General features: G+C 37.8%; 1 protein-coding gene across 3 annotated transcripts in view; it reads right to left on the bottom strand.

Moving 5' to 3' along the window:
- EXOC2 (exocyst complex component 2) overlaps nucleotides 1-27,839 on the bottom strand; it is a 204,394-nt gene that overhangs the window by 124,524 nt on the left and 52,031 nt on the right. For all 3 annotated transcript variants that reach the window (XM_063096552.1, XM_063096551.1, XM_063096553.1), the window contains 6 exons: nucleotides 20,207-20,320; nucleotides 18,321-18,445; nucleotides 11,499-11,579; nucleotides 2,851-2,996; nucleotides 2,633-2,714; nucleotides 1,786-1,888 (listed from right to left, as the gene is read on the bottom strand). In XM_063096552.1, coding sequence (XP_062952622.1) covers nucleotides 1,786-1,888; nucleotides 2,633-2,714; nucleotides 2,851-2,996; nucleotides 11,499-11,579; nucleotides 18,321-18,445; nucleotides 20,207-20,320 — 651 coding nt within the window. The remainder of the gene's footprint in view (nucleotides 1-1,785; nucleotides 1,889-2,632; nucleotides 2,715-2,850; nucleotides 2,997-11,498; nucleotides 11,580-18,320; nucleotides 18,446-20,206; nucleotides 20,321-27,839) is intronic.

Here is a 27,839-nt window from a genome sequence, read left to right on the forward strand (position 1 = left end):
ACAGTCCAACACATATGTGACCTAGTTCTAATCTTTTCTATTTACTAAAGACTAAAAATTTAGTTTAAAAAGGTGACAGAGTTGCTTAGTGTGTTCTTAATGCATCAGAAGTAAAATAATGATTAAAAAATAAGTAACATTTTTGTTCTTTTCCTTTTAAAATGACAGGGAAAAAAGCAGTTAAACAGGCCATTTAAAAGGCATCTTTTTTGATACCACCATCTTTTAGAAGATATACAGTAAGTTAACCAGCCATAAGAACTGCACGTTAGTTATCCCTGTAGACTGTAATTCAGTACATGAGGAAACCGTACCCTGTAGGCAAATTTACTATAATGAATGTAAACAGGCAAGTAAATACAAAAAGCACAAACTGTGAAGTGGCAGAGTGGAACACAGAGCTTAACCATCAGGACACCTGGCACTAACTAGCTGAGTGTCTTGGACAAGACACTCGACCGGCCTGGAACTCTTGTTTCTTTATGTGTAGAAAATGAAGCAGTTGGATGACTAAATGTAGTTTATTTCCAGCTTTAAATTTGTACAATTCTACAAGCCATTCTCTCCTTACAGAGGCATCAAGGGTAAGCTTTGGAACCAGACAGAAGGCATCCTCCTGGCTACCCGTGCTGGGCAAGCTTCGGCTTCTTCGCCTGTACAACGGGCAGCATGCACGTGACCTTCTGTGGCGGTTACCAGTACTACCGAGCATATATGGAAGGGACCGCACACAGCACCTGGGCGCACTGCACACACTCAGCAGAGGCAGCAGTCAATTTTAGTGCGCGCTCTCTCTCTCTCTCACTGCTGAAGCCTCCACTCGCTCGTGCTCCTTGTGGGCGATGCTGCTGTGCTGCCAGTGACAACAGCTCGTGCTCCACTTACAGGACACAGGTCTGAGTGTGGACACACATGCCTTCCACAACTGCACACACAGCAGCTTCCAGACCAGACCCTCCTTCCATGCATGGAGACTATTTTCAATGGTCACGTGCTGGCCACAGCCAAATGCATAAGTATATACAGTCTATTATTTTTTACAACCACTGAATATTCAGTAAACTTCTCTAATTCAAAAGGAGAAGCCATTAAGTTTGGAAAATAATAGCTTATTCTGAGAACAAAGGTCACACTCAAAATAAACCAGAAGAAAATTAAGTTAATATTTTTTAGTCACAGATAGAAAAAGTTTATAATTTATATGCCATCTCCAAATCCTGGTATAAACTACATATAAATAAAATTTATTGATTGCTTATTATGTGCCAGGTGTTGTGTTAAATCCTTTAATGTATTCATCATTATCTTTGCAACTACCCTGAGAGGCAGATCGTATCATTATGTCCAAAAGAAACTGAAAAAGAGAAGCCCGAAGTGGACATGTAGGTCCCATTAAGCGATGCCGCTTCCTCAGAAGGCATTTTCTTCATATTCTGTGATCTCCGTCACTTTTCATACTACTGCTATTTTTTAAAAAGTGTTCCCACTCAGCAACTTTACTGCTTTCACTAGTCACTAAAGGCCTGTGCGTCACACAGATCCTCGGCACTCTCTCTTCTGCTGAGCCACGGCACACTCCTGTGCTTCTCCTCTCACCGAACCAGCAGGACTTTCGTGCCCTTACAAAGTGAGTATTCCTTAACCCAAATACGTTAGTATAACATATAAAATACCCCTAAATTTCTGCTATCTCTTACTTTTCCCCAAATTAGCGTTTAAGGCTGCACGATGCATCCAGTCCAAACAGATATATGTGACCTGTCAAAATTCTTGCGCAAGTTTTACCTTATGTAACGTTTTTGGTCATGTAAGGTCGATGGTGTCTCAAGCAATTTATCCAGAAGTAATTCTCTTAAAGCTTCAATTCTTGTTTCTACTTCAGCATAATCTATTTAAAAAGAAAATATACAAGACATACAGAATGGAAATTTAAAATCAAATTTCAGAAAACAGAAAAATGGATGCTTTTGTGGGTGCTGGGGTTGCCTGAGAAGAGGCATGAGGGACCTTTCAGGAATGATCACAACACTCTGTCCCAGGTGTCAGTTATGTGGGCGTGTGTATTCATCAAAACTCACTGACCTGTAGCACGTAAGGTCTGTGCCTTTCACTGCATGTAAATTTTAGCACAACAAAAAAAATAAATTAAGTTTCCTGAGTCCTTATGGGTTTCATTTTTGAATTTAATAAAGCCCTGTGATATTTCTCCTAGTTGATAAAAAGCCACAAGGCATTTTAAGCTTTTCTTCTTTTCTGTAACTCTGACATTAGATATAATTTCAAAAGTTGTTGAGTCTGCTTTAAAGTAAGCTTAGAATTCATAAATATATTGGTCTTTTAGAATAAAGAGGACTGAAATCTCTATAAAATACCTGTCATTGATTCTTTCCAGTAAAAAATATTTTAATAGCACGGTAGTCAACCAACAGCAGCGAATGTGCAAAACTAACTTATCATCTTAGTTGCTTATTTTCACTACATCTTGTTATTTCTGAAGTAATTGTTTTATATTTTAAAGAGAGCACTATATAAACAAAAACTAAAACACACACAGCATTCTTTCCACGGTGCATTCCACATTTCTTCCCGTAAAAGTAAAGGAGAAGATCTGAAAGTCACAAACAAGCCTTACATTTCTTGAACACTTGCACCTCCGTTTTCCCAAAGAGTGACTTGGCTTTTTCATAGTCATTAATAACCACATCATAATCACCCTTTAAAACAAAAAAACATTTTGGAGACTGTCAGTAAAGCATAATGAAGACATTAGCTTAAGATAAAAAAAACATCTGAACAAAGCGTTAAAATTTATCCTCTCTATAACTGTGTGTACATAAACACGTACTCTACCTTCTGAATATTCCTTTCAATATTTAGAGGAAGGTTGAAAAGAAACTTAAATCGCTGAAGCACATTCAGTGCATTTCTAGTGGAATCTGCCTTGTCCTTTCGACCTAATACTTCTTGAAATAACGTGTCTGCGGTATTGCTTGCTCCTGTTTTAAAGAGAAAAATAAACATAGATAAAAGCTGATTTTAATCAGAAAATGTGTAACAGCACTGGAAACAAACTGTTAAACTGCTACTATAGCTTTACATTAAAACCCAATAGACTAGCTTTTAAAAGTTAGCTATACTGGACATCTTTTACGGTTTGCTAAAATAAAATTTAATTTTGCCTGCTAAGTCTTTTCATATGTTAAGAATGGTATCCAATTAAAAACAACCATATTTACCATGCCCAAATAAATTCTCTAACATGAACCTACATTTATTTTAGTTACTCTTCTAAATTTTATAGCAATTATGGGCCCTTCGGTATTTCATTACTTCAAACAATAGAAAACACAGGCACACATGCATGTATGTGCACACACACGCACATTAGTTAAATTTCATAGATTCAACATCTACATATGGGATAATAAACAAAACAAGGAAAAGAGTTTCCAGAAAAATTGTTCTAAAGAAATATTTTTAAACTAATCCTATTTCTTGGGAGAATTATCTCTTTGTATAGCAGGCACAGAAAATTACACATGCAATTTAAAATGACAAACTTTTATACAACATCATTAATATTTCTTGAGTCAGAAAATTCTTACAAAATTATAAATGAAGTGGACATTTCATACTTTATTTTTATCTAAAAGACCTTAAACTATATGAATCACTGTAATGAAACAGCTGCTCTATGTAAAGCAACATTTGCTGTGTACAAAAATAGCTCAAATTTTGCAACTTGTGAATTATTTTTAATTAACCACAAGGAAAGGGGAGAAAGAGAGTAAACTGTTTTCAACTGTTTGACTGCTGCTTGTAAAAAGCTTCTGCGTTATCTGGTCTAGTGACTACGCTCTAAGCAGAGATGGAAACCTTAGCTCAGCCTCTCCGGGTGGCTCGCCTGCCACACTCTCTAGTCCACACTGTGGGTGGCCTGCTCGTGTTAAAAGTCCTCTTTGTAACACGATTGCTTTATCTAAATAATGTTTAAATTCCGTTGAAATTTTAAAGGCCTGATATAAAAACTTTGTTTTGTCAAGATAGCTGTTTTCACCACATGCTATTTAATGTAGAATACTCAATTTCAATTATAAGATGAGAAAAAACATATTTCCTTCTTGCCACCAAACCACATAATGGAGGCTGAATGAATATGTGAAATCTGATTAGGGTTATTTAAAGTATTTGTTTATCATTTTAAAAATATAAACTTTATGAATTGAGACTTCATAAAAGAATAGATATGTGAATGGGACTGAATCTTTTTAAAGAGCTCATTAGTGTTATGTGAGGAGTTTGTTAAACACCAAGCACTTTTTTTTTTTGTACAATGAAGGAATTTGGGGCAAAAAAATATACAAGAGCTCAAAATTAGACTTTTCTCATCTTATTTTCACAGTAGTAAAATTGCCAACTAATAATTTTAACTTCTCTAAAAAGTATGAAAACAAATATAGGGAGGAGAAAACCCGCTGATAGCTATATAAAATACAAACATTTTATAGGGAAATATTTATAGGTAAAAATTATAAACTATAAAACTACAATTTATTAATGTAGAAATGTATGTGTTTATATATAAGTATTTATATATTTATATGAAGAATTTTCATTTATGCAAACACTTGAGAAATTATAATTTATGAAATTATAACTAATTTATAGACAAGTTGTCTATAAATTACTATTCTGTTGTGAGTTTATTACATTTACAATAAAATTATAGTTCATAACTCTTTGATAACTGGATGATATATCAAGTAATAAAATTCATGAGAGCAGTGAAACCAGGATTTGTGCAAGTAGATAAAATTCACTAGCAGCTCACAAAATGCATGTTGTATCTTTCTTCTCCAGGGCTACTCAATAAGAAAGTTAAATTTCTAAACCAAAGGGGCGCTCTTCATACAGGAGGCTGACGCTGCACAGAAGGCTTCACTAACACCTCCACAAAGTCAAGGGAGCGAATCTGTGCGAGTGCTCTCCACCTTCTCACACCAGCAACACCCAGCTTTAAGGCAGTTGGCAGGGGTTTGAACATTCACCGTGTGACCACAGAACAACCCTGTCTGGACCAGAAGATCATGAAAACCGTGACCTTGGCCTCACAGGATGGAGAACAAGCCTTGACCTCCATTTGTGTACCCGCCCTGGGAAAGCCTAGACCTGAAACTTGGACCATTCTCCACACCTGAGAACACTCTCAACACCAGTTAATTTGGACAGTTAGTATCAGGGTCTCAGTTACACAGGAACCCAAGGACAGCAGTGCTGTCGTAACAGAGCTGCAACTGCCACCACTGCAGTGGCCCGCAGAGCAGTAAAATCTATCTACAGTGTAAGATGGACATAAAAGTCACTTTGGCATTGCACACCAACCAATCAAACTAATACCTTGCCCACTGATCTTGTATCTTTATCAATGAAATTTCATTGTGCCAGGAGCTCCTATCATCTAGAAAACCTAGTCCTGTAATTCTAATGGTGTCTTAAAACTTCAAGCATGTTTATTTATAGTAAACATTATACTTTCTCTTATTTCAAAGTGACCTTATTGGTCCCTTTCTTGGTATTGACACTAGTTATCACAGAAGAGATCTTTAACCTGTGCTCTCTGCTTGATGGCAACTGCAGGGTTGGGGGCAGGACAGAAGTAGAGTCCCCCCCACACACTGCCCCCTCATCCCCCAAAACATAATTTATCCCAGGAATAGGCAAATTGAATGAGATTAGGAAATGACACATTATGAGCCGACCCCGTGGCTCACCCGGGAGAGTGCGGCGCTGGTAGCCCCGAGAGGCCGCAGGTTAGGATCCTACATAGGGATGGCCAGTGCGCTCACTGGTTGAGCGTGGTGCAGACCACACTGTGCCGAGGGTTGCAATCCCCTTACCAGTCAGGAAAAAAAAAGGAAATGACACATTACTCTAAAATGCATACTCATGGCAAAACAAGGACCACAAAGAGAACAACCTGCTGTACGTATCTCAGCCTCAACAGATCCTAGGAAATGACTACACAGGCTGCTACCTAGAACAGAATGATATCATGACAACAGTGTCACTAACAACAGTCAATGCCTGTCCTCAACCAGTGCCTGACACACAATCTTACAGCTATATGTGAAGGACAGAGAACTGGAATGCTGGTACTGAGGACAGAGCTGACATTGGCTCAGACCTCTCTCAAGAGGCGGCTGTTCCCACTTCTGCTCAGCTGCTTTCCAAGTCCAGTCAGTACCTTGAAATCAACCACAAGGGGAGTCTATGCACCTTGGAAACGGGGAAATGCTAATACTAGGACTGGTGTTCTTTCTTTCTTTCCTTCTTTTGATTGCCAGTTGTTAGATATTTAACAGGGGCTGGCCAGTTAGCTCAGCTGGTTAAAGCATGGTGTTGTAACACCAGGGTGAATGGTTCGGATTCCTGTACCTGCCAGCTGCCAGAAAAACATACATATATTTGCCAGCAAACCAATGAGTAGAAGTCAGTTTCATTTTCACAAACTCAACTCTTACCGATATTCCTTAGTTAGCTTCTAAGTTCTTAGCTTTCTTATTTTAATTTTTTACACATAATACTTGGATTAAATCATTCAATCCTGCTACCTGAACTACCATCTCTATTCTGGTGATTTCCAAACCTATATTTCAAGATGTGTTGGTGAGCTTAAGAATAATCTTTAAAAATATTTTCACCAGATACACAATAATGACAGCTACTATCTTGAGCACTTAATCTATGCTAGTCTAAAAATTTTACATGTATTACTTCATTTACACTTGCTATGTCCCTGTAAGACAGGCATTATTTTTATCTCCACTTTCCTGTGGAGGCAAATGAAACACAGAGTATTCAAATTGCCCAATGGGACACAACGAGGAAGTACTGACAGCCAGAAAGATGCTCACTGGTATGACCCTTGGGAATCTCTAACTAAGTGTGTTATAAATTTTTGTTAAGAAGTTTTTCCACTCTACTCCTCTCCTCGTGCCCCAAACCTGCTCCTTTTTCTTCTATCTGAGACCAGAAATCTGGAAGTCATCATTGACTACTTCCTTTTCCTTACTTCACACATAAAACCTGTGTTCAGAAATAGGAAATTCCTCACTTCGCCAATGCTGCCTTCCTCACCTCTGAAACGCTCACCTGTCACTTGGTCTGCCTTCGCCATCTTTTTTGGTGAAAAGTCCTCACCATGTCACCCCTGCATTTCTGCCATACACTTCTCTACCACACACTTCTCTCCTGTCTCTCTTCTTTCCTCTAATGTAGCTCCCTTCTAATCCATTCTCTATACAAACATCAGAATGTTCTGGAAAAGTGTCATATCACTCCTCTATTTAAAGTCCTTCAATGGCTCACCATTAGTCTTCAGGAAAAAGACAAATTCTATACTACTGCATGGGAAGTTTGTCACAAGCAGACCCCATCTACCTGACAGCCCCGTCTCTCACCTCTGCACACCAGCCACACTGGACCCTTCTCCTGGATTGCATCTCATCTCTCTCTGAGGTTGGTGCCTTCCCCTCTTGCTGCTGGCCCTGCCAGGGCATGCCTGTACCCACTCGACTGCCCACCACCAAACTCTGCCTGTCTGGCTACTTCCTGCTGCAGACGCACACCAGGATTAACACCAGCAGAGTACTAGCACACAATCTTCTACTGGGTTAAAAACTCTTACAAGTACAAATCTAATCATTCCAACCCTGGCAGAAAACAAGCATGTGCTCAATAAATGCTTACAGAGCAAGGGCTAAAAATCGGTCTTTGAATCAATGACCAATTTTCTGTCTACTGAGAGTGGTGGTACAGCACAGTGCAGGCAGGCCTCGGTGTACACAGTGGCATGTGGACCATGACAGTGCCTATACCAGATGAAACCCAGCAACATAGTCTTAACAATCAATGGAAAATTACAGTTGTTCTGTGACTTCTATAATATTTTCTTGAGACAATAAAAACTCGCTTACTGTTAGTTATATATTTATTTAATACACTACAATTTAAAACAGTAGAAGCACTAAAAACTAAAGTGCTTTATTTCTTTGTAGAAAATCTTATCAAGAGTGCGCTTGTCTTTGGTTTGGTCATATTTACAATATGAATCAAGCATCTTTTCTGTGCTTTGACAAACCATCACACTCCTTTCTAAGTGACTCAGCCTGCAACATCCGACCGTCTGCACTTTCAGGGTCGTGAATGTCTCTGAGGGCTCCTTTAGGCACACTTCCTTGGGAGACCCTCGTGCTTCTCTTCACAGCACGCTCCTCATTTGAATTCCACTTAGAACGTAACCACTTCTTGTTTTTTGATGCACTTTTTCATCTCTATGGGCCAATCGCTCTTCTGAGTTTTCATTTCTGTAAAACGTCACATGCGTTTACAGCTTGGAGACAAGCAGGCAGCACAACCACATGCTTTGCGCTCCCTCTGTTGGTGAACTGAGAGAAGTGCAGCAACCAGTCGCCAACAGACTTCGAAGGCAGTGATGTGGCTGGTCACTGCTCATCCCGCAGGTCTGCCATTTACGTAGTAACCTGAAGAACTAGTGGGGAAGCTGGTATTTCATGCAGTTACAGGGAATATACTGCAGTGACTGAAATCTGAACTGTGTTACTGAGGAACGTGTGCTGTTTAACTGAACTGTGGTAACTGATATCTGAACATATCAAAACCACACACAGCAAGGGTTGCCTATAGTGTAAACCACAAATTTGGAGCCATATTTCCGGATATAAATCCCAGCTCTGTCACTTACTATTTATATGACCTTGTAGCTCATGTAATTTTCTGAGCTTCAGTTTGTTCTCACTAAAATGGAGATAATAGCACAAACCTCACAGGGTTATTGTGAAGACTGACTATGGGCAGGCTGTTCAAGCAACACCTGACCCCTCACAGGCACTGTATAAATTTTAACTATCACTATCACTGCTACTGCTATAGACACTTATTCTACATTGTCTATACCTGCACTGTCTAACGTAGAAGCTACCAGCCACATGGAGCTATTTCAATTTAAAGTTAAATTAATTAAAATTAAACATAAACTTTAAATTCAATTCCTCAGCTGTCCTGGCCACATCTGAAGTGCTCAACAGCTAGATTTACATCTCTGCAGAAGTTCTATTGGACAGCACTGTTCTAAACTATTGGAATAAGTAAGAGCTTAGAGTTGGATATGTGAATTTGATACAAATAAATTATAAGTAATCACTAGCTTGAAATCAAGAAAACATTATTAAGTACAAAGGCAAACATGAGAAACATGTCAGTGAAAACCAAAAACAATTAAAAAAAAAGTGTCAACCTTGATAAACTCTGAATAAAATGGGCTAAGTTTATTGTAGCCAACACCATCCTTTAGAAACTTAGCTTAAAGAGAATGATTGCCTAAATTTACAAAAGTCTCTCATTTAAAAAAAAACTGTAGAAAAATCCATATAAATTATATGTAACTATACATATGATAAAAGCATTAATAATATTCTAAGCAAACTAAACTATATACATACTCATTTATATCTTCCTTCCTAAAAGAAATTAAATTTTCAATAGTACTTCTATAATTGTTTCTCCTGATGTTCCTTCTCTGTATTTTTCACCAGCTCTACAGCACTGAAGTCCTGGATAACTATGACACCCCAGTCTGGGCAGCAGACGTCCTTGGGCACTAGAGCCACATCCTTCTCACTATGTATCCCAGACCAGCTCAGCACCAGACTTCGCACCTTCAGCATTAAGTAAACACTTGTCAAGTTCATCTGAATTAGCAAAATCTTTTCCTAAAATAGTAAACATCAACATCATGCTCATAAAGAACGTTTCTTGAAAAAGGGAATCTCTATAAAAGAATATACTTTAACGGAAATTTTTACACCAAAAGGTCGTGAAGGAAAGTCTCATTAAAAAGTGACCATTTATGTTATAATTTCATCCAAAAAAAGAGCAAATTTCAATAGAAAGTTAATATGACACATTTCTAGAAAAAGTTTGTGGTTATAAGGGAATATAAGTAAAACAATTTCCCTTATAATTTTTAATACCACAGATCCCAAGGGAAAACTTCCCAAACTACTCCTTAAAAGAAAAAAAATAGGTTACCACACTATGTTAAGCCTAACACCTGCAACGATCCTTAGTATTTTTCAAACCTTAACAAGTATCTCTTTTACTGACAAGTAACTTTTTAAAAGTTATTAAAGTAATCTCTTTTTTTGTACAGATATTGTGTTTTGATGATAACTTCTGCAGTGCAAATAACATCCCTGAATAGAAAATATCCTTCCAAAACCATAAAATGCCTTGACTGCACTAATACAGAAATAACTTCAGTTAAATATATATTTGGGTTGAATTCAGAATATATTCACTTTAACAAAGTTGGTAACTTGGTTTCAGAGACAAAAGCAAGGCAAAATCTCAAGGCAAGTAATAATAATAATGGTAATAATAATAATCAGAAGAAAAAATGTTTAAGTGCTAAATTCAAAAATTTAGAATGAAATCCAAGTACTCAAATGCTACTACCAAGGAAAGCCTACACCAATTCAAAGCTTCCTTCTGGAAAACACTTTCTTATTAGGGATTCCCCAAGGTTTGTAAACAGATATTTACATAAAGGCTCACAAAGTTCAGCCCATGGGACTAAATTAAGCTAGAAGTGCAAAATTAACTTCATATAACAGTTCTTTAAAGATCTGGCATAAGGTTTCTTAATTTTTTCAGTATTCTTAACCCTATTTCATGAAGAAATCATATGCTATACTTAAATTTAAAAACTAGGAGATTCCTGTGGGCATTATTGCTTCAGATCAAATGTCAACTAAAGAGGGTAACTTACTTTTAAACCACTAATATTATTACAAGGATTATTTCATCTGATGAGTTTTGTTCAAATCAGCAGTATAAGTAGTTTAGACCTCGGATGTCAGAAAAATGACGAAAGGGGTGGTGAACAGGACCCAAAACCTTACACATATCAGTTTCTCCTGGACCTACAATTCTTACAAAATGTCTCAGACATGCTCTTAAATATCCAACTGCCTTAAATGCTTTTTGGAAAAAGAGAAGGTGTAAACAACTGACACCTAAGTCTCTGTCATTCTAGCAGCTGAGGTTGTTTGTATTAACACTGCTGAATACCTGAAGGTGGTTAGTTCAGGTTTTTCGTCAACAACAATCCTGGCTGTGGCACCTCTGATGATGCCATTTGTACACTGGTCTGTTTTATGGTAGGAAATTTTATTTCTTAAGAAGTATACTGCCTTGTTTTCAGATTATGATTTCTCTCTCATAAATAAAATTCAAACAGAAACAGAGCCTTCATTTTCAATGTTGCTACTGCCATTTATGCTCATTAAATCATTAGCACTTAGAAAAAAACACTAAGACGCAACCTAACACCCTGTCTTGTGGATTCAGGTCCAAGAACTGCATTAAAGCTTGTTATAAAGTCCACACATAGTTTTGGGTAGTAGGACAAAACTTACTGTTCAGAACATTCTCCAGTTTCTGTGTCATGGATCCTTCTACTTTTTCCGTTCCATCCGCTTCTAATTTTTGATGGATAGCTAGAAAAAAAACATCTAGTTAAGATGGAGGCCATTTTAATGGGTGGGAATATATTATGTCCAAATGACATTTTTAAACAGCTTTAAAAAATGGTCTGTGCTTAAATGCACCAGGAACACACTCTCAGTGCCTGGTAATATCTACTTCTCTGCTCCTTTTACTTGGTTTTTAATCCTGACCTTCTTTTTTTTAATCCTTTTTTCTTTGTTTTTTGGAAAAGCCATCTCAAATTTTGTTGGAAATTCTAAAACAAACAAACAAACAAACAAACAAAAAACAACAGAATGCTCCTCTGTTGAATAAACACATTCACAGAAAGAAAAAGAAATATACTTGGAAAACAATTTTGGATTATGTGGTAACAGTGAAATAAAATGTTTCCACATTTCAAAGCTTAAACTTAGGTAGAAAAGAGACAATGCAATAGTACTAAAAAGCTAAACTAAACAGAATTCCATGTTACATATGGGCAAAAATGCTCACACTCTTTCTTTCCATGCTGCTGTGATTTTCTGACAATCCTGGCTGCAAAAGAACACGTGGCACATGCTGCAGTTTTATCAAGCGGGAGCTGCATTTGGTTCATCCAGGGCAGTAAGACATTACACCACACAGGAGGCCTGCCTCAAATGTTACTTTCTAAGTAAAAGTTAGCCCAAAGGAAATCATGCAGCCACATTTTCCGATGCTGATGAAACCCATCACTGATCAGCAGGTCAAGATGAGGTGACTCTGGTCACCCAGCTCGGGTTACAGTCCTTTCTGCTGACAAAGCAACTTCCTCCCACCCATCTCCAACCCAGCAGAGCCACAGTCAAGCTGTCAGCCAAGAATGAGGACCAAGAGACACTGAGTTTTGATACAGACAATCCCATTTTCCAGAAAATTAAACCAAATACCCCAGTGTCTGGTTCACTGAACCTTTTATTTTCTCTGAAAACATTTTTAAATAGAATAACTCAATAAGCTACTTGGTACAGGATCACAGGTTTGTTATTGTTTCTAATCTATTAAAACTTATTATGTAAAGCAGTTGAACATCGTTAAGTTTATATTTGGGGAACAAAAAGTGTACAAAAGGGCTATTCAAAGAAAAATCAGGGTTACAGAAAGATTGCCTATGGATTCACTGAAATTATTTATCATTTTATTTAACTCTCAAATAAAATATAGACATCAAATTTAAAATCCCAATCAAAAAACATCAGAATAGGGCCGAGCCTGTGGCGCACTCAGGAGAGTGCGGCGCTGGGAGTGCGGCGACCTCCCGCCGCAGGTTCAGATCCTATATAGAAATGGCCAGTGCACTCACTGGCTGAGTGCCGGTCACGAAAAAAAAGACAAAAAAAAAAAAACATCAGAATACCTATCTATGCATTCATATAAATGCCATTATCAAATGAGAGGCTACAGTATGACAAGTATGCATGGGCAATATCTACAATGATCCAGTGGCAGGTGCATAGTTATATACACACTCTAAGCACTGGATGTTACTGCTGGCCCATGTGAGACAGGAATATTCAAACCAGATACGAAGAGATGGAATTATTATTATTCTCTGAAGAACCAGACAGTAATTACGTTAGGAGTTGTGGGCCACATATGGCCTCTATCACATATTCTTCTTTCTCGGTTTTTTCTTTTGAGCAGCCGTTGAGAAACATAGACATGCCTAGGTCCTGGCCTATACAAAGACAGGCCATGGCCTAATTTGGCTTGTGAACTGGCCTCTGAGGATTAAACTGACTAAAGGAGAAGAAAATGGAAAGGATTAGGGTAAGATGAATTAATAATTTAAGACATTTTCAAATACTTAGTTTCAACTTCTTATTCTACCAGACTTTTGTTAGAGTAGATAATGTATGCATAAATTGTATTTAAATTGGTTAATTAATCTGTGATTCATTTCCTTCCCTAGTTATATTGAAGAAAACCAGTAAATAAAAATAACTGAAACTTCTATATCAAGACTAACAGGTAAGAATAATTCCCTTGTAGATAACTAGGTCCTAGAAAACCACATCTGCCTAGATTATGTTCATAACTCAATAGACACTAATAATCAAATGTACCAAAAAATCAATTATAGCTCATGCCACCCAAACTAACTGCAATAAAAGGGACATGGGAGGAAGGACGAATAATGCAGTGAACAATGTATTATTTACTCTGCTTTGTACACCATAAATAATATTCATTCATACAATTTTGGCTCATATTGTTCTTGAAGGGAACAAGTGGTGATGCTGGCCATGCCACTGAGAACAAGTCAGTGTATAGGTTACTAACTTCCCAAAGAGCAGGGGCATCCAGGGAAAAGGTCACTGGAATAAAAGAGATGATAGGAAGGCACTGAGGAGCCCAAGAAGGCCTTTAACATTAGGAGGAGCTCCATGGACATCACCGGGACCTGGGAGGACTGGTGTGAGCACTGAGCGCTAAGAACTCTCAGCTCATCAAGACTTCAAGGGATTGGAAGGAAATGGCAAGCAGCAGCCATGGAAAAGTGAAGTCTGGTGCTTGAAATATTTTTGTAGAACACAGTAAAGAAAAAACTATACTAATCACACCAAGGTTAGCTTTGGCAGGTTAAGTTATCCTAGACACATTTCTTGTCAAGTTGTGATGAAAATACTTCTGGGTGCAGGAAAAACCAAAACTGACAATGGCATAAAAACTTAAAAATGATAAATAAATGTGGCACGTCTGATTGGGATGGACTGAAAAAAATACCTGGACTAGGTATGAAATAAATAGTCCACTCAATCAAAAAGAAGAATAGCAACAATATCAAAAAGAGCAAAGAAAGGCTTTGGTTTTTGCCCACCACCCTATCTATACCTACATCTATAACAAAAGGATGGCATCGGCCAGAAACATCTTAAATCTTTTCATAACTATATTCAGGACTATAGTTTTGCTCCCCCATTGTTCTCACCTCCAATAACCTTTCACAGACTTTTTATAACCACTTAGAGACCAATTTCCTTACATTCTGCATAGCAGGCAACAGAAAGAAACTGGGAGAGGCATACTACTACTGGAAAACTGAGCAGACTACTGAAAACCAGGAAGGGTGCTGAGAACCACACAGGGTAGCAGAAAGAAAGGAGTAGTATTTTTATACAAGGCCATTCAAAGACAAACCATAAGTTATATCTGACATAACAAAAGAAGAGTTTCAAGAACTGAAAATATGAGTCTACAGATTCCAAAGGCTTATTAGTGCTGGGAAAATAAATGAAAACAAAACCTATATTCTAGTATATCCTGCAAACGTTATTTCCTTTTTATTTATTTTTTTAAATTCACAGCTAACCAAATATATCTTTTAAGCATTTAGGTAGAGAGAAAAATGAATTACCTACAAGTAATAAAGAATTATGTTGGCTCAAAATTTCTTCTCTGCCACACTAAAAGTCACGGGATCAAACCTGCAGAAAATAATTTTCTTATGGCCAAGTGGTTTTTCATATAGGCAGGCAAGACACATTTCCAGAAATACAAGAATTCAAAAGATATAGCAGAAAATATATACCCCACCCCACTGTTCAAAATAAAAAATTCAAAGATAGGAAAGTTAAAATATAAAATGACTGGCAGTAAATATTAAAACCAATTAGATTTATGTGCATATATAGTAAATTTTAAATAACTGTGGTAAATATGTTATAAAATTAAATGCAAAACACAAAAATAAATCTAAAAACAGAATACTGAAATGGAAAAGAAAAGGGAAAATAAAAAGCTGTATCTATAACTTCAAATTAAATTAAGATCAGGAGAAAGGAAAAAACATGGAAAATAAAGATGTGCTACACTGTTGTCATATACAACAGAAGTCAAAAGACAACCTATAACAGAATTTAAAACCCTTTTCCCCAAATCTGCAAATAATATGATCTACCTATCTCTAGCAAAGAGAGAAAAACAAAGAAGAAATATAATAATAGAACAAGACAAAAGAAAAAGACATTAGGACAAAAATTTCAGTTATGATAAATATAAATGGCTTAAATTCTTCTATTAAAAGGCAAAGATTCTCAGAATGGTATTTTTTTTAAAAAATCCTGTCACATGTCGCTTACATGTGCCAAAAGAAACATTTCTGAAAGGTTACAAAGAATATTATGCATTATATGTCTAGCAAATGCAAACAAAAGGAAGAGTATAAAGCATTAACATTATGTTATTACACAGTAGAGAATTTAACCTTGCCCAGAAAACGGTCTGGCCTTTGCCCTGGCTCCTGGGATGTTAATCTCTAAGCTCTTGAAATGTTCTGCCTGATAAAAGTGTCTTTGTCTACCTGGGGGCCTTGGACCACATAGATTGGCTAACACTCTGATTTACAGTGAGAGCTTTGGGTCACTCAGTATCAGCGTGACCTCCCAGGGGGCTGGAGACTGAGGTCAGCCATAAGGGCTGTTGACCATGTCTATGTGACAAAGGCCCAGTAAAGACTCTAAACATCAAGGCTCAGACAGCTTCCTTGGCTGGCAGTACTCTATGTATGTTGTCACACATTGTTACCAGGAAAGTCAGTGCCATCCACAACTCCACTGGGAGACAACAACTGGAAGCTCCATGCACGGAACTTTCCTCAACTCTGCCCCATTCATCTGTTCCCTCAGCAAACTATAACCTCTATTTTTTCCCTGTAATAAACCATAACTGTGAATACAACAGCCTTCAGTGAGTTTTCTGAGTCCTTCTAGCAAATTACCAAACCTAAGGGTGATCTTGGAGATGGCCCCTAACTTTACAGTTATTATTAATACATTATAATATAATATTAATATAACCCATGCCATCAAAAGTTACAAAGTATGTATGTATGTATGTTTTACATACAAAGAAAAACTGACAGAATCAAAATTAAAGAGGGAGATTTGTATGCCATGTTTATTATAAATAACCTAGATTTAAATAATGTAATTATTCAGGCATCGATAATATATCAAACTGTACACCCTGAAAAGAACATGCCCTCCTCTCCTTTTTTTTTAATCTTTGGTACAGTTACAGAAAATTGACATCTATAAAGAAATATACTCTTTGTTCACAGTACTGTAAGACTAGAAACTAATTTTAAAAACAAAAATCCACTACAAACTGCTAGGTCATACAAGCTAAAAAAAAGACCAAAAGGAAATACATAAAAATGTGAATGTGATTATCTCCACAATAGAAAGTTCTTTCTAATTATATCAGTTTAATATTTTCTGTAGCATGCATTTCTTTTACATCAAAAAATTAGATGTATGTGTATGTATCTAAAGTTTTCAAATTCACTATTATTATCTATTTTCTATATGTCATACAGTCATTTGCTTATTAGTAGTTAGTCAGCATTATCTTTGTTAAACTTTTAAGTTGCAAACATACTTCTAGGGCAAATGTCTAATAAATGAGATTACATAAATTTAATGCACCAAATAAAACTTCTTGAAATCTGCCAAGGGTGAAGCCACTTACAGAAGCAAAAACCATAAATAAACAAACAAAAATATACAGGTGTATGCAAATACGATTTGTTAAAAAGGGTGGAGAAAAAAGTGACCATGTCTTTTTGTTAAGTGAAATCACCTTAAGGACATTAATATTATGAGACACTGGGCATATGAATAACCATCTTTACTTGATAACACGAAACTCTGTACACAAATGCTCAAGATTCCCTTCCTGACATGGTAAGATTGATCACCTAGAAAGAACAGCAATAAGCACAAAGAAAGAAAGCACACCATGGAGACACAGGGCACAATACTTATCAAGGATGAATACTTCTCTGCCCCCTCCTAGCCATTCACAAAATCTAACCTCTACCTGCAAGTAAAGAGCTACATCAGATACAGATTTAACAAGTCAGAGGTCAATTAAGTGTGTTCGGCAAATGAGGAAAGGGGTTTCAAAAACAATACAAAAATGTGTATATTTTAAGAACACAAATTAATTTTTTAAATTTAGCTTTCTCAATTGAAGAAGGTGTGGCCTCTTAATACACAGAGTTACAGATACTACAAAGAATTATAGGTACCATATATATAGCTATGTAGGTTATAAGTATCTTAGTTTTTTAAAAGATTTGGGTTAACTCTTATTAATATATTTTACTTTTTACTAGATAAACAATAATTAAATTTTTATTAATTAAAAAAATTTTATTAGTTTTTAAAAAACCTACCGAACATCTCTCATTGAAATGTCTGAAGCTGTAATAATTGTATTAAAACAATCTTCCACACATATAAAGATGTTGGCACAGCCAGTGGAAAGCTAACTCTGCGTACCTATGTTAGGAGCTGGTGGGGTGCTGGCTAAAAGGAACGATATATTATCATCACTCCTTTCCAAACTGAACACAAAATGGGTCACGTTATAGAATTAGTCACACGTGTACAATATTGATGGCTGTAAAAGGATTTTTAAAATTCTAGCATTTTATCCATTGGGATTAATTTATCAGCCTTGGAGATTGAACATCATAGAGAGGTAAAGCATTCTCCCATTTCACACATGTAAGATGGGCCAACAAAAGCCTCAGAGACAAATTTTTAAAGTACCAAGCCTTCAAAGAGATTCCAGTCCAGTCTGCAACAAATATTTATGGCACATTTTAGATCTCTACTTTTATAAATACAGACCCAACGTCGCACCCTGTAAACACCCTGCAAGCACAGTGTCGGGTTTCTGCTGTGGAAGCTCCCAGCAGATGGCTCCGAGGATCGCCTTACCTGAAAGGGCATCTTGTGCTTCAAAGAATGTGCTGAGACCCCCTTTCACACAGGCCAGGCTGCCCTCACTTTTCTTGTTAGCCTGTCTCCTGAGGTTGGTGACTGCCATTTTGAGCTGTTCAAAACTGAAATGAAATAAAGAAACCAAACATTTGAGACTCCTAACAAGAAAAAAGAAGATAATTCATTATGTGTATAATGCTAGGAATGCTGAAACCTAAGTTTAGATGGATACAGATTAACACAACATGTAACCTGATGAAAACAAAATGCTTTCAAATTGCTCAATAGACCTAAAACATTTGTTTATTATGAATGCTTAAATTACACCAGCTATAAAAGAGTTCTGTAGCCCTCAAATGATAATTCCAAATATGTCAGATCCCTAAGAAGTAAATGTACGTGTAGATATGTTTTTAACCTATATACAATATATTTGATTTGCCAGCTATCACATATATCTGAATACCTATCTGAATATCCTCTATCTGATAGAAAGACATAGATCATCCAGTGATAGGCGCTGTTTCAGAGGTGGAGCTCTTCTGCACATCCAGTTGAGTATACTGAACATGGAGCATGATGTTATCCTCACCACATCAATGCTCAGTCCTCTGTTCTTAATAATAAAATTACATAAAACTTTTAGGTCGATTCACAATTTCAGTAACTGATAAGACCACAATATTTTATCTGTACATCTCAAGCAGAGAATAAAAAAGGGTAAGTCTCTGTATTTCAGAAGATTTCTTAACATTTAAGCTAAAAAAAATCTGGCTATAAAACTTTGAATATATTCTTGAGCACCATGATAGCCCTACACACAAAGCAAAGATTAATTCTGACTTACAGTAATAGAAAAAGCACATCGGTAATGTAAAAGGAGAACCATCTTCTACAATCAAAGAATTCATTTCAGACATTTAAAAATTTATCAGGCTAAATTTACTCTATGTATTAAAATACCAACTTTTCCTTATGTTTTCTAGTAATGGTTATCATCCTAATGAGTGAATGAAAAATTTATATTAAGGTATATTTTAACAAGTTGATTAACCGAGAATAAAAGTTTTAAGCTACAAACTATTCATTTATCCAAATGTTCTTCACTAAATATAATTGTTCTAAATTAACCTTTGAAATAGGTTACAAATCTACTGTTGGAGGAAGTGAGTTAAATGTAACCAGCAGATGAAAAGAACACATTAGCATGGATACATAACCTTTGTCTACTTCTCGGCTAATTTCTTTCTTTCTTTTTTTTCTTTTTTTTGTGACCGGTAAGGGGATCAGAACCCTTGGCCTGGTGTCGCCCTCACCGCGCTCAGCCAGTGAGCGCACTGGCCATCCCTATATAGGATCCAAACCCGCGGCCTCGGCGCTCCCAGCGCCGCTGCACCCCCAGTGCCGCACTCTCCCGAGTGAGCCACGGGGCCGGCCCCTTCTTGGCTAATTTTAAGCCAGGTCTTTACGTAATGACAAAACCAACTCATCCTCTTTTGCTCTATGGTCAGGGAAGACAGCATGCCCCAGATTTCACAGAAAAACTGAAAACTGTTTTATTATTTAAGTAGGGAGAGCTCACATTCACACACATTAGTTTAAGTCCCCAGCTAAGACTCCACAAAGAATGAACTGCACAAATAATGAAACACACAGAAACATAAAGTGACAGTAGGAAATAAGAAACCTCTAATTAATAATTTCTCTTTACAAATAAGGAAATACCCTGAGATGTTTACAGACTCACCCAAAGTCAAAAGGCTCACAGACCTAGAACTATGCTACTGTATGCTGAGCCAGACCTAACACTCAAATTACTGTTTAATCCCATTATTAGCATCTGAGGGAAATCCTTCACAGTCGACAGCCCAGCATCCACTAACCTGGTGGTTGAATGATTCTCTATGAGATACCAGGCAGCTGAAAAATTCTCACTTGTAAAATCAGCACTCATTCCATGGAACAGCATTTCTAAGTCCTTCTGGGGAAATTTACTTCTGAGGGAAAAAAAGGTTTCAAATATATTTTAAATGTTATTACCACAAAAATGTAATAAACATCACTGAGTACCTAGTATAATAATCATAAATGCAAACCATTACAATTATTCATAATAAATTATTGAGAATATGTTTGTATATATACGAAATACATTTACCAACCACATCGTGGTTGATTTCCTGTCATGTAAACTTTGATTGTATATATAAAACTTAGTATATTAGTTGAAATACAGAAATTACATCATTAAAAAAATATAAGATTTAAAGAGGGCTTAAGTCATCAGGCTGAATTGATGCTTTTTACAAAATTTATCAAAATATAAAATCATTCCCTGCTCAATGGAAAAAATCAAAATTTGGATACAGTAAAATTAAAAACATTATTTTGTTAAAATGCTTTTCGTTAAAGTCCTATATATAAGATATACTAATGCCTAAGAAATCATCAGAGTACTAATAAAAACTAGATCTAACTGTGTAGTACTCATATTTACATGTTCATGTCAAGAACCTTAAGAAAAGCTTGTGATAACATGGGCTATCCATTATCTGCAGCACTCTTACATCTTGCCCACACTTACAAACCTGACCTCTGGATCAACTCACTTACCTGTTTGTTCAAATACTAATTAACTGTCTACTGTGGGTCTGGCTCCATGCTGGGACATCGGATGCATCTGACAGCAAAGGCCCCTGGCCAGCCCCTGCCCGCCAAGGGCTCACTACCTCGTGCCCTTTGCTGCCCACCCCGCCACCTGCTTTGCAGGGTGAGGTCTCTAGTCAAGGGCCTCCATGAGCTGAGACTGCTTCTCTCTTGGGACTCACTCCTGCTACTCTACCCATCAAACCCGAAGCTTCAGGCACCTCAAACAAACTACACTTTGCTGCACATGCCACGCATGCTTTTCGTTCACTCCTCTGATTTGCTGCCCCTCTGACTGGAATACGACCCCAATAAACTAGACTAGCCCAACTCATAAGGTATAAACAGGACACAATGTTATTTTATAGCCCAGTGTCTCTTTTAAAATCTATTCAGTGGTGGAATTACCTCTACCCCAGAAGAAAAGATGGGCAGGTCCACTGACTTTCCCACCTACTCTTATCTGGAAGAGTCCCAATGTCACATCACTACAGACAGCACAGCCTCAATTCAGAAACTAGGCAGCTTAGTCTGAGAGGTAACACTTTTCCTTTTCTCTCCCTAGCTAAGATCAATGGTCGATGGGCTGCTCATTTTGGGAGACACGTGACAGGCTTTGACCTTTCCCCTACTGGTTATTTACTGTGTCAAACGGGGAGAGGAGGAGGTAAGAATGGAGTGTCTTCTGAGCCTGTGACTGGTACCGCCACAGGTGCTCTGGGCCCTCTGTCTGCCAGGGATCAAGACCTACTTGAGTCTTGCAGCCTCCCTGAAGGCTGCTCTGGGGACCCCTCTAACCACAACTCCTGGAAGCATTTATTCTGCAGCCTCAAGGTGTCCCGTAGTCTTACTGTTTAGGAGTCTGTTCACCTGAGGCACAACTTCCAGTGACCAGGAGCCTGCACTCTGCAGCAAGGGGCTCATCTAAGCACAGGAGCACCCCTCCTAATGTGGCCACTTCCACTCTCCACATGGCTTTGTGCTGCATGGCCGCAGGGAACACTTCCACCTGGATGTGGATGCCTCATGTGCCAGGCCCAGGTAGAGAAGGTTACATGTTCTCCTGTCTTCCCCTTCGTGGCCTAGCCTGGCTCTCCCCACAGGAATCTGTTACAGACCCTCTCTGCCTCTGCTCTCTCCCTTGATGCTCCCTAAGAGAACAGGAGAGCAGGCAGCAGAGCTGCTGTCAAAGACTTCTTTTGTGAACATCGCACAGTAAGCTCCACCTTTCACTGAGACTGAACATCCAACATGCAAGCACCTCAGCCAGAGACACAGTACCCCTGGACACCCTGACACACTGACCTTCACTATGAAATGTTCCTTTTTTAATTAGGAGGAAAAGAAAGCCCTGCTTAAAACTGTGGTAACAGAACAGAAGATGAGATGAGATTCTAGGAGGACTGGCATCACCTCATTGTGGTGACTCTGCTACATCAATCGTGCACTTTTCTTTGCTAGCTTCAAAAGTTAAAAAAGACTGACAGTCTGAGTCTTCCTGAGGTGTGTGTGTGGCATTTATTAACTTGCTGCTCAGGTTCCACCAGTCAGCAGTCTCTGAGAGGCAGTGGAGAGCTCTGCATTTTCAGAAGTTTATTTTGGTTTAGATTCCTCCTGCTGGTTCTGATACTTGGTAAAAAAAAATCCTGTCACTTTTGGAAGTTTTTCTCATTTTATTTGTTTGTACAGCATGCCTCTAAGGTAGAACTTTTGGGGAATTTAATGACTGAGTAGAGACTTGGGCTCAACAATGACATGCCAAGCCCCAGCTAAGTAACCCAGAAATCCTTCCTCTGACATGCCCTGGGCTTCTCTGCAATCCTACTTCAACGGATGGGGACGTGTCCATCTAGAGTGCTGTGTGAAAGCTCATGCAGCTTTGACTAAACTCAACTGTAAGGAACAGAATGGCAGGACCAATTAGTAAGGTCTGCCATCAATGCACAGGAGAAACACATGGTGGCGTACAGACCATGTTTCTGTCAACCTGGCCTCTGTGCACTGGTGCTCTACCAAGTGCCTAGTGCTGCACTTGCTCAGGAACTGAAATAATCTTAATAGAATCAGAGTGCTACAGAACCACCTGAATATCAACGAAATTCCTACTAATATCAGTCCTTACAAATCATTCAACTACAAGAACTCTTCATCTAAAAGCACCAATTCCAAACTCACATATGAAGGATACAGCTGAGAATAAACAAGTGAAAAGAGATTCCGAGAAGCAAAACTTAGCTTCTGCATCCCTCATGCAAGGCCCGTAAGAGTTCTATTGTGGTTGGGAGTTGCCCAAAAGGGACGCAGAAAGTGCAGAAGGGTGGCTACTGTTAAGAACTGACAACATCAATAAAGAACCTATGACAGTGATAGTAAGCAAAGCAAAAGTATAAAATGCACACCCAAAACTCAAAAATACACCAGTTGTATCCCACAAGAAGTGGCTAAACAGTTAAAATGCTTAAATTGGTGGTACTGAAAGATGTAAACCTGCAGCTATCCAGAACTTCCCTATAATTCACCTGGTTCTTAAATTTTTTTTTTTTTTTTTTTTTTGTGACCGGTAAGGGGATTGCAACCCTTGGCTTGGTGTTGCCTGCACCACACTCAGCCAGTGAGCGCACCGGCCATCCCTATATAGGATCTGAACCCACGGCAGGAGCACCGCTGCGCTCCCAGTGCCGCACTCTCCCGAGTGCGCCACGGGGTCGGCCCAAGGTTCTTAAATTTTAGTAACATCTCATTTACAATGCACTAAACTTATATTTTTATGAATATCCCACCCAGCCCAGCATTCCCACCTTCCCTGGTGAGATCAACTACCCCAAGCCAACCACGCCTGTCATATTCCTCTTGCTGTCTGTTGAGTGATCTTCTTGTGACCAGCCATGTCTGAGGGAAGATCTACTGGAGCACTTCTACAATTTTAGAAAGGAGAACCAAGAAGAGATAGCATCTTTCTGCCTCTGAACTTCACTACATCTAGTTTCAACATAGGAATTGCTAAAGCCATATTACAATTACAAGGAAATCAGTGCTTTGGGCAGCAGAACAGCCATCCCAGGTTCCTCACATGTTGGTAATGTGACTGAGTCACTGAGTCGACCGATCTTGGAGTCTACCATCTCTGGATTTTGTATATTATAAGGAAATAAATGTCTGTTTTGTTTAAGCCAAATTAATTTTCATTTTCTGTTACTTGGAGCTAAAGGCATCCTGATTTGATATTCGATGCCTAAATACATGCATAAATATACTGATCTTTTACACAAGCAGCTCAAAAATGTGAAACAGATAATCTGGAAAAAATTAAAAAACAAATGACAAAGCAAGGAATCCGTGCGGCTCTCTGGGGAGCACAGCTGCAAAATACAGATGATTGTCTCAGTACTTATGACAAGAAGTAGCAGTAAAAAGCAGTGGTTAAGAGCCTAGTCTCCAGGTTCAACCTCAAAGTTTGCTCAATCTGTCTATATAGCCTTGCAGAAGTTATTTAACTTCTCTAAGTTCCATTTGTTCATGAGGACAATGGGGCCATAACATCTTCCTCTTAGGAATGTTTTATGGATTAAAGCAGATAATGCTTATGGAACGTTTAGCAGTCTCTGACACAATAAATACTCGACAATGTTATCTGCCGTTATTTTTATTCTTTATACTTATGTCTTTATGTTTTACAGACTACTTTCATAAATATCATTTTGTTTGATTCTCGTAACAAGTGAGTTAAATATACTCATATTTACAGATGAGGAGATGGCCTCAGAGAAGTTACATATGAACAGTCGAGATTTGAATCTGGTGCTTCTACTGTCAAATAAAGACCCAGATAATCTCAGATGTGAAATAAAACCATAACTACAGATCAATAAATATAAAACTGTAGGGGAGAGTGGGAGGAGGAGTTGATGCAGAATGAAGAAAAATGCTAATGATCTGAGCACAGCAGGAAAGGAACAAGCAGGATGTCAGCACAGCTAAGGAAGCGCAGAGAGTTAAGACTGAAATGTTTGTTCAGAATAACCAGATTGTGGACTCTCACCTTCCAAGGGAAGTGATGAGGCAACAAGTCAGTAAAAGCAGAATATATTCTGAGTAATTCACATGAAGTCTGCACTTTAAAATCTGCCGGCATGGAGTCAGAGACTGAAAGTAACACGTACTGTACTACATAAACTCATGAAATACTTTCATCAAGGAATCAAAACACACAGTTTCAGTTGCTGACAACTCTCACCACCCCTAAAAAAAAGAAAATGTGTTTCCCATTAGATGGCAGTGCAAGCTCAGGTTTAAACTGAAAAGGGTTAGCCCCAAGCCACTGGAAGATCCAAGCATGAGGAATGAATGGACAGACACAAAACTAGCAGAAATATTCATAAAATATCAGCATTCACTCTCCAGTATGACAACAGTCTCAAAATCATTTTGAGAATATTCTGGCCGCCCCACACACAGGGAGGACTGCTTACAGTTGTGCTCCTCAGCGTGTGACTTGACGAGACACGTTTTCTCGATCTGGCAGATGGCAGATGGAAGGGAGAGGCTAACACAGTAAAAGTGGGTGTATGTACCTCTTTTGAGTGTGTATACGTTATACCAATTTCTTTCAGTTTAAAATTTTTAGCAACATTGTTTACACTGTGTTGTATTAAATATTATGGGTTTGTTTTGCTTTTTTTTGTTTTTTGATCTGACATAGTTTTGGACTTAGGCAGTATATCACATCACAGCCCACAAATCTATTTTTACAAAAATTCTTAAAGGTGAATTCATCCAAGGCTCTTCTCTTCTACACTCAAACTGAGAGTTATTTTACTGTCACGTTTCCTTTTTTAAAAATGTACTTTTCTAAATGTAGTGGAAAACTGGTCACCTTTTCTTTCTACTGGAAAGCCAAACTGATTAGAAGACAATCCGACTTGCAATACCCATAAAACCCACGAAGAAATAAAACAGGTATTAGTAGCAGATCAAATGACTACTCTAGACAGCCATTCCTGGGTGATAATTCACAAAAAAAGTTGGAGATCATATAAAAACAGGAGCAAAGCTCCGTTTTTCTGTCCCTACTCCCAAACATGTTCTGCCTCCAGAATATTACTCATGAATACTCTCAGGCAAATGAGTATTACTTTCAAGAAACAAGACCTACAGAAGGCTTTCACTTAATATGAACTATTTTTACCTCCTTTTTTGGTTTAAATAGTTTGTCTCCATTACAATTTAAGTCATGCAAAGAACACATATATTTGTGAACACAATCGGCATAATAAATCAGAAAACAATCATCATAATAAATAAAAAATATAGACCTTTTACAAGCAAGTTCTAGTCCCAATTCAAAGTGAAGTTATTTTTTTGAAACAACTAGTTAACATTTTTATAACTAGCATGGCAGCATGTATACAAAAACATTAGTTAAAAATTTAGAAATATGAAGGACTTCACCAGTCAAAAACAGCTAATACAGGCCAGTTGTTAAGCACGTGGGCTAAAAGACAACACTATGCAGGCTGGGTCTACCAATAAAATATTTATTGAACTATGACTCACACTAAAGAGAAGCAAGAACACTACACTGTGCCGCTCTCAATGGCTTCTTTTCAGATGAACCAGCCCCAACACTCCAGGGCCCTTTGTTGTTCCCCTTTGTGCACTGGACTGTCAGCCATGGAGAGCTTCCATAAATGCTCATACTGCAACTGCCTGAAGCCCACTCACCTTCCAAAGGCAGCCTCGCCATTTCAGTCTTATAAGTCAACAGGACCACAGTGGAGGATTTTACAACAAGCACTATTATTCTTCAAATCTTGTTAATTAATATATTTCAACAAGCAAATAATATTAAAACCCTGTTATTTCCTCTCCAATGACCTTTTTAAAGCATAGGTCCTCCACAGCCTCTTAATTATAAAAGAAACAATAAACAGAAATAAAAACAGATAGTAAGGATTCTAATCTGAATGCAACACCATTCTCTACAGAGACCAACACTTTTATCTAAAAAACTTTAAATGGGCCAGGGAAATAAAACACATACTAATATTTTATAATCTGCCTTTCCTTTCCATTTCTTTATTTTTTCTCTACAATAATAATTTCTCTATCCAAGGTCAAAGAATTCAATAAAATAAATGCAGCTTTGTTGACAGAGTTAGAAAAGAAAAAAGAAGAGAAAGGAAAGGAAAAGAAAAGAAAAGAAAGCAAAGAAACCTGAAAAAGCATTTTTCTGGCTGAAAACATTCTCTTCTCTTGGTTTCTACACCTCTTCCTACTATCATCTTTCATTTTCTTGCTTCCTTGTATCTCTATCCTCTTTCAAAAAACATTGCAAAAGACTTTCAGATAGACCCAAAGATTACTGGACGTGTGCTCCCTGTCTGGGGTACCCTCCCCATGCTCTCTGAGGCTACAGGATCCGCACATCATTCTCTGGGGTTGACTACTCTGCAGCTCCCTTGGAGAGACAGCAGCCAGCTTGTGGAGGGCTGATGGTGACCCGAGGGACTCCAGTCCACAGAAAAGCACAGGTGAAAATGTAACTTATTAGCACCCAGTAGAAATGGCCAGTTTTGCATCTTTCAGCATTCCTCGTTGCCTATTAAGTCTCTCCCCTGGGCTCTCCTTTGAACTGGTTTTAACATCTTATTGGTTTTCCCATTAATTAACAGGTTAAATAAAAGCTCTTGTATCTGTTCCTTTTATATTTGTATGAGAGTCATGATTTTACCTTTTTCAAAAATTATCCTTTAATATTTTACATTATCCCATGGCTGAGCAAATATTATTGAAACTTAAATAACAGCTTGAAAAAAATTGTTAATTTATTCCCATTTAAGTACTTCTTGAATAAATATACATAATACTATT

Source organism: Cynocephalus volans, chromosome 5 (assembly GCF_027409185.1).
Source record: "Cynocephalus volans isolate mCynVol1 chromosome 5, mCynVol1.pri, whole genome shotgun sequence".
Taxonomy (NCBI): domain Eukaryota; kingdom Metazoa; phylum Chordata; class Mammalia; order Dermoptera; family Cynocephalidae; genus Cynocephalus; species Cynocephalus volans.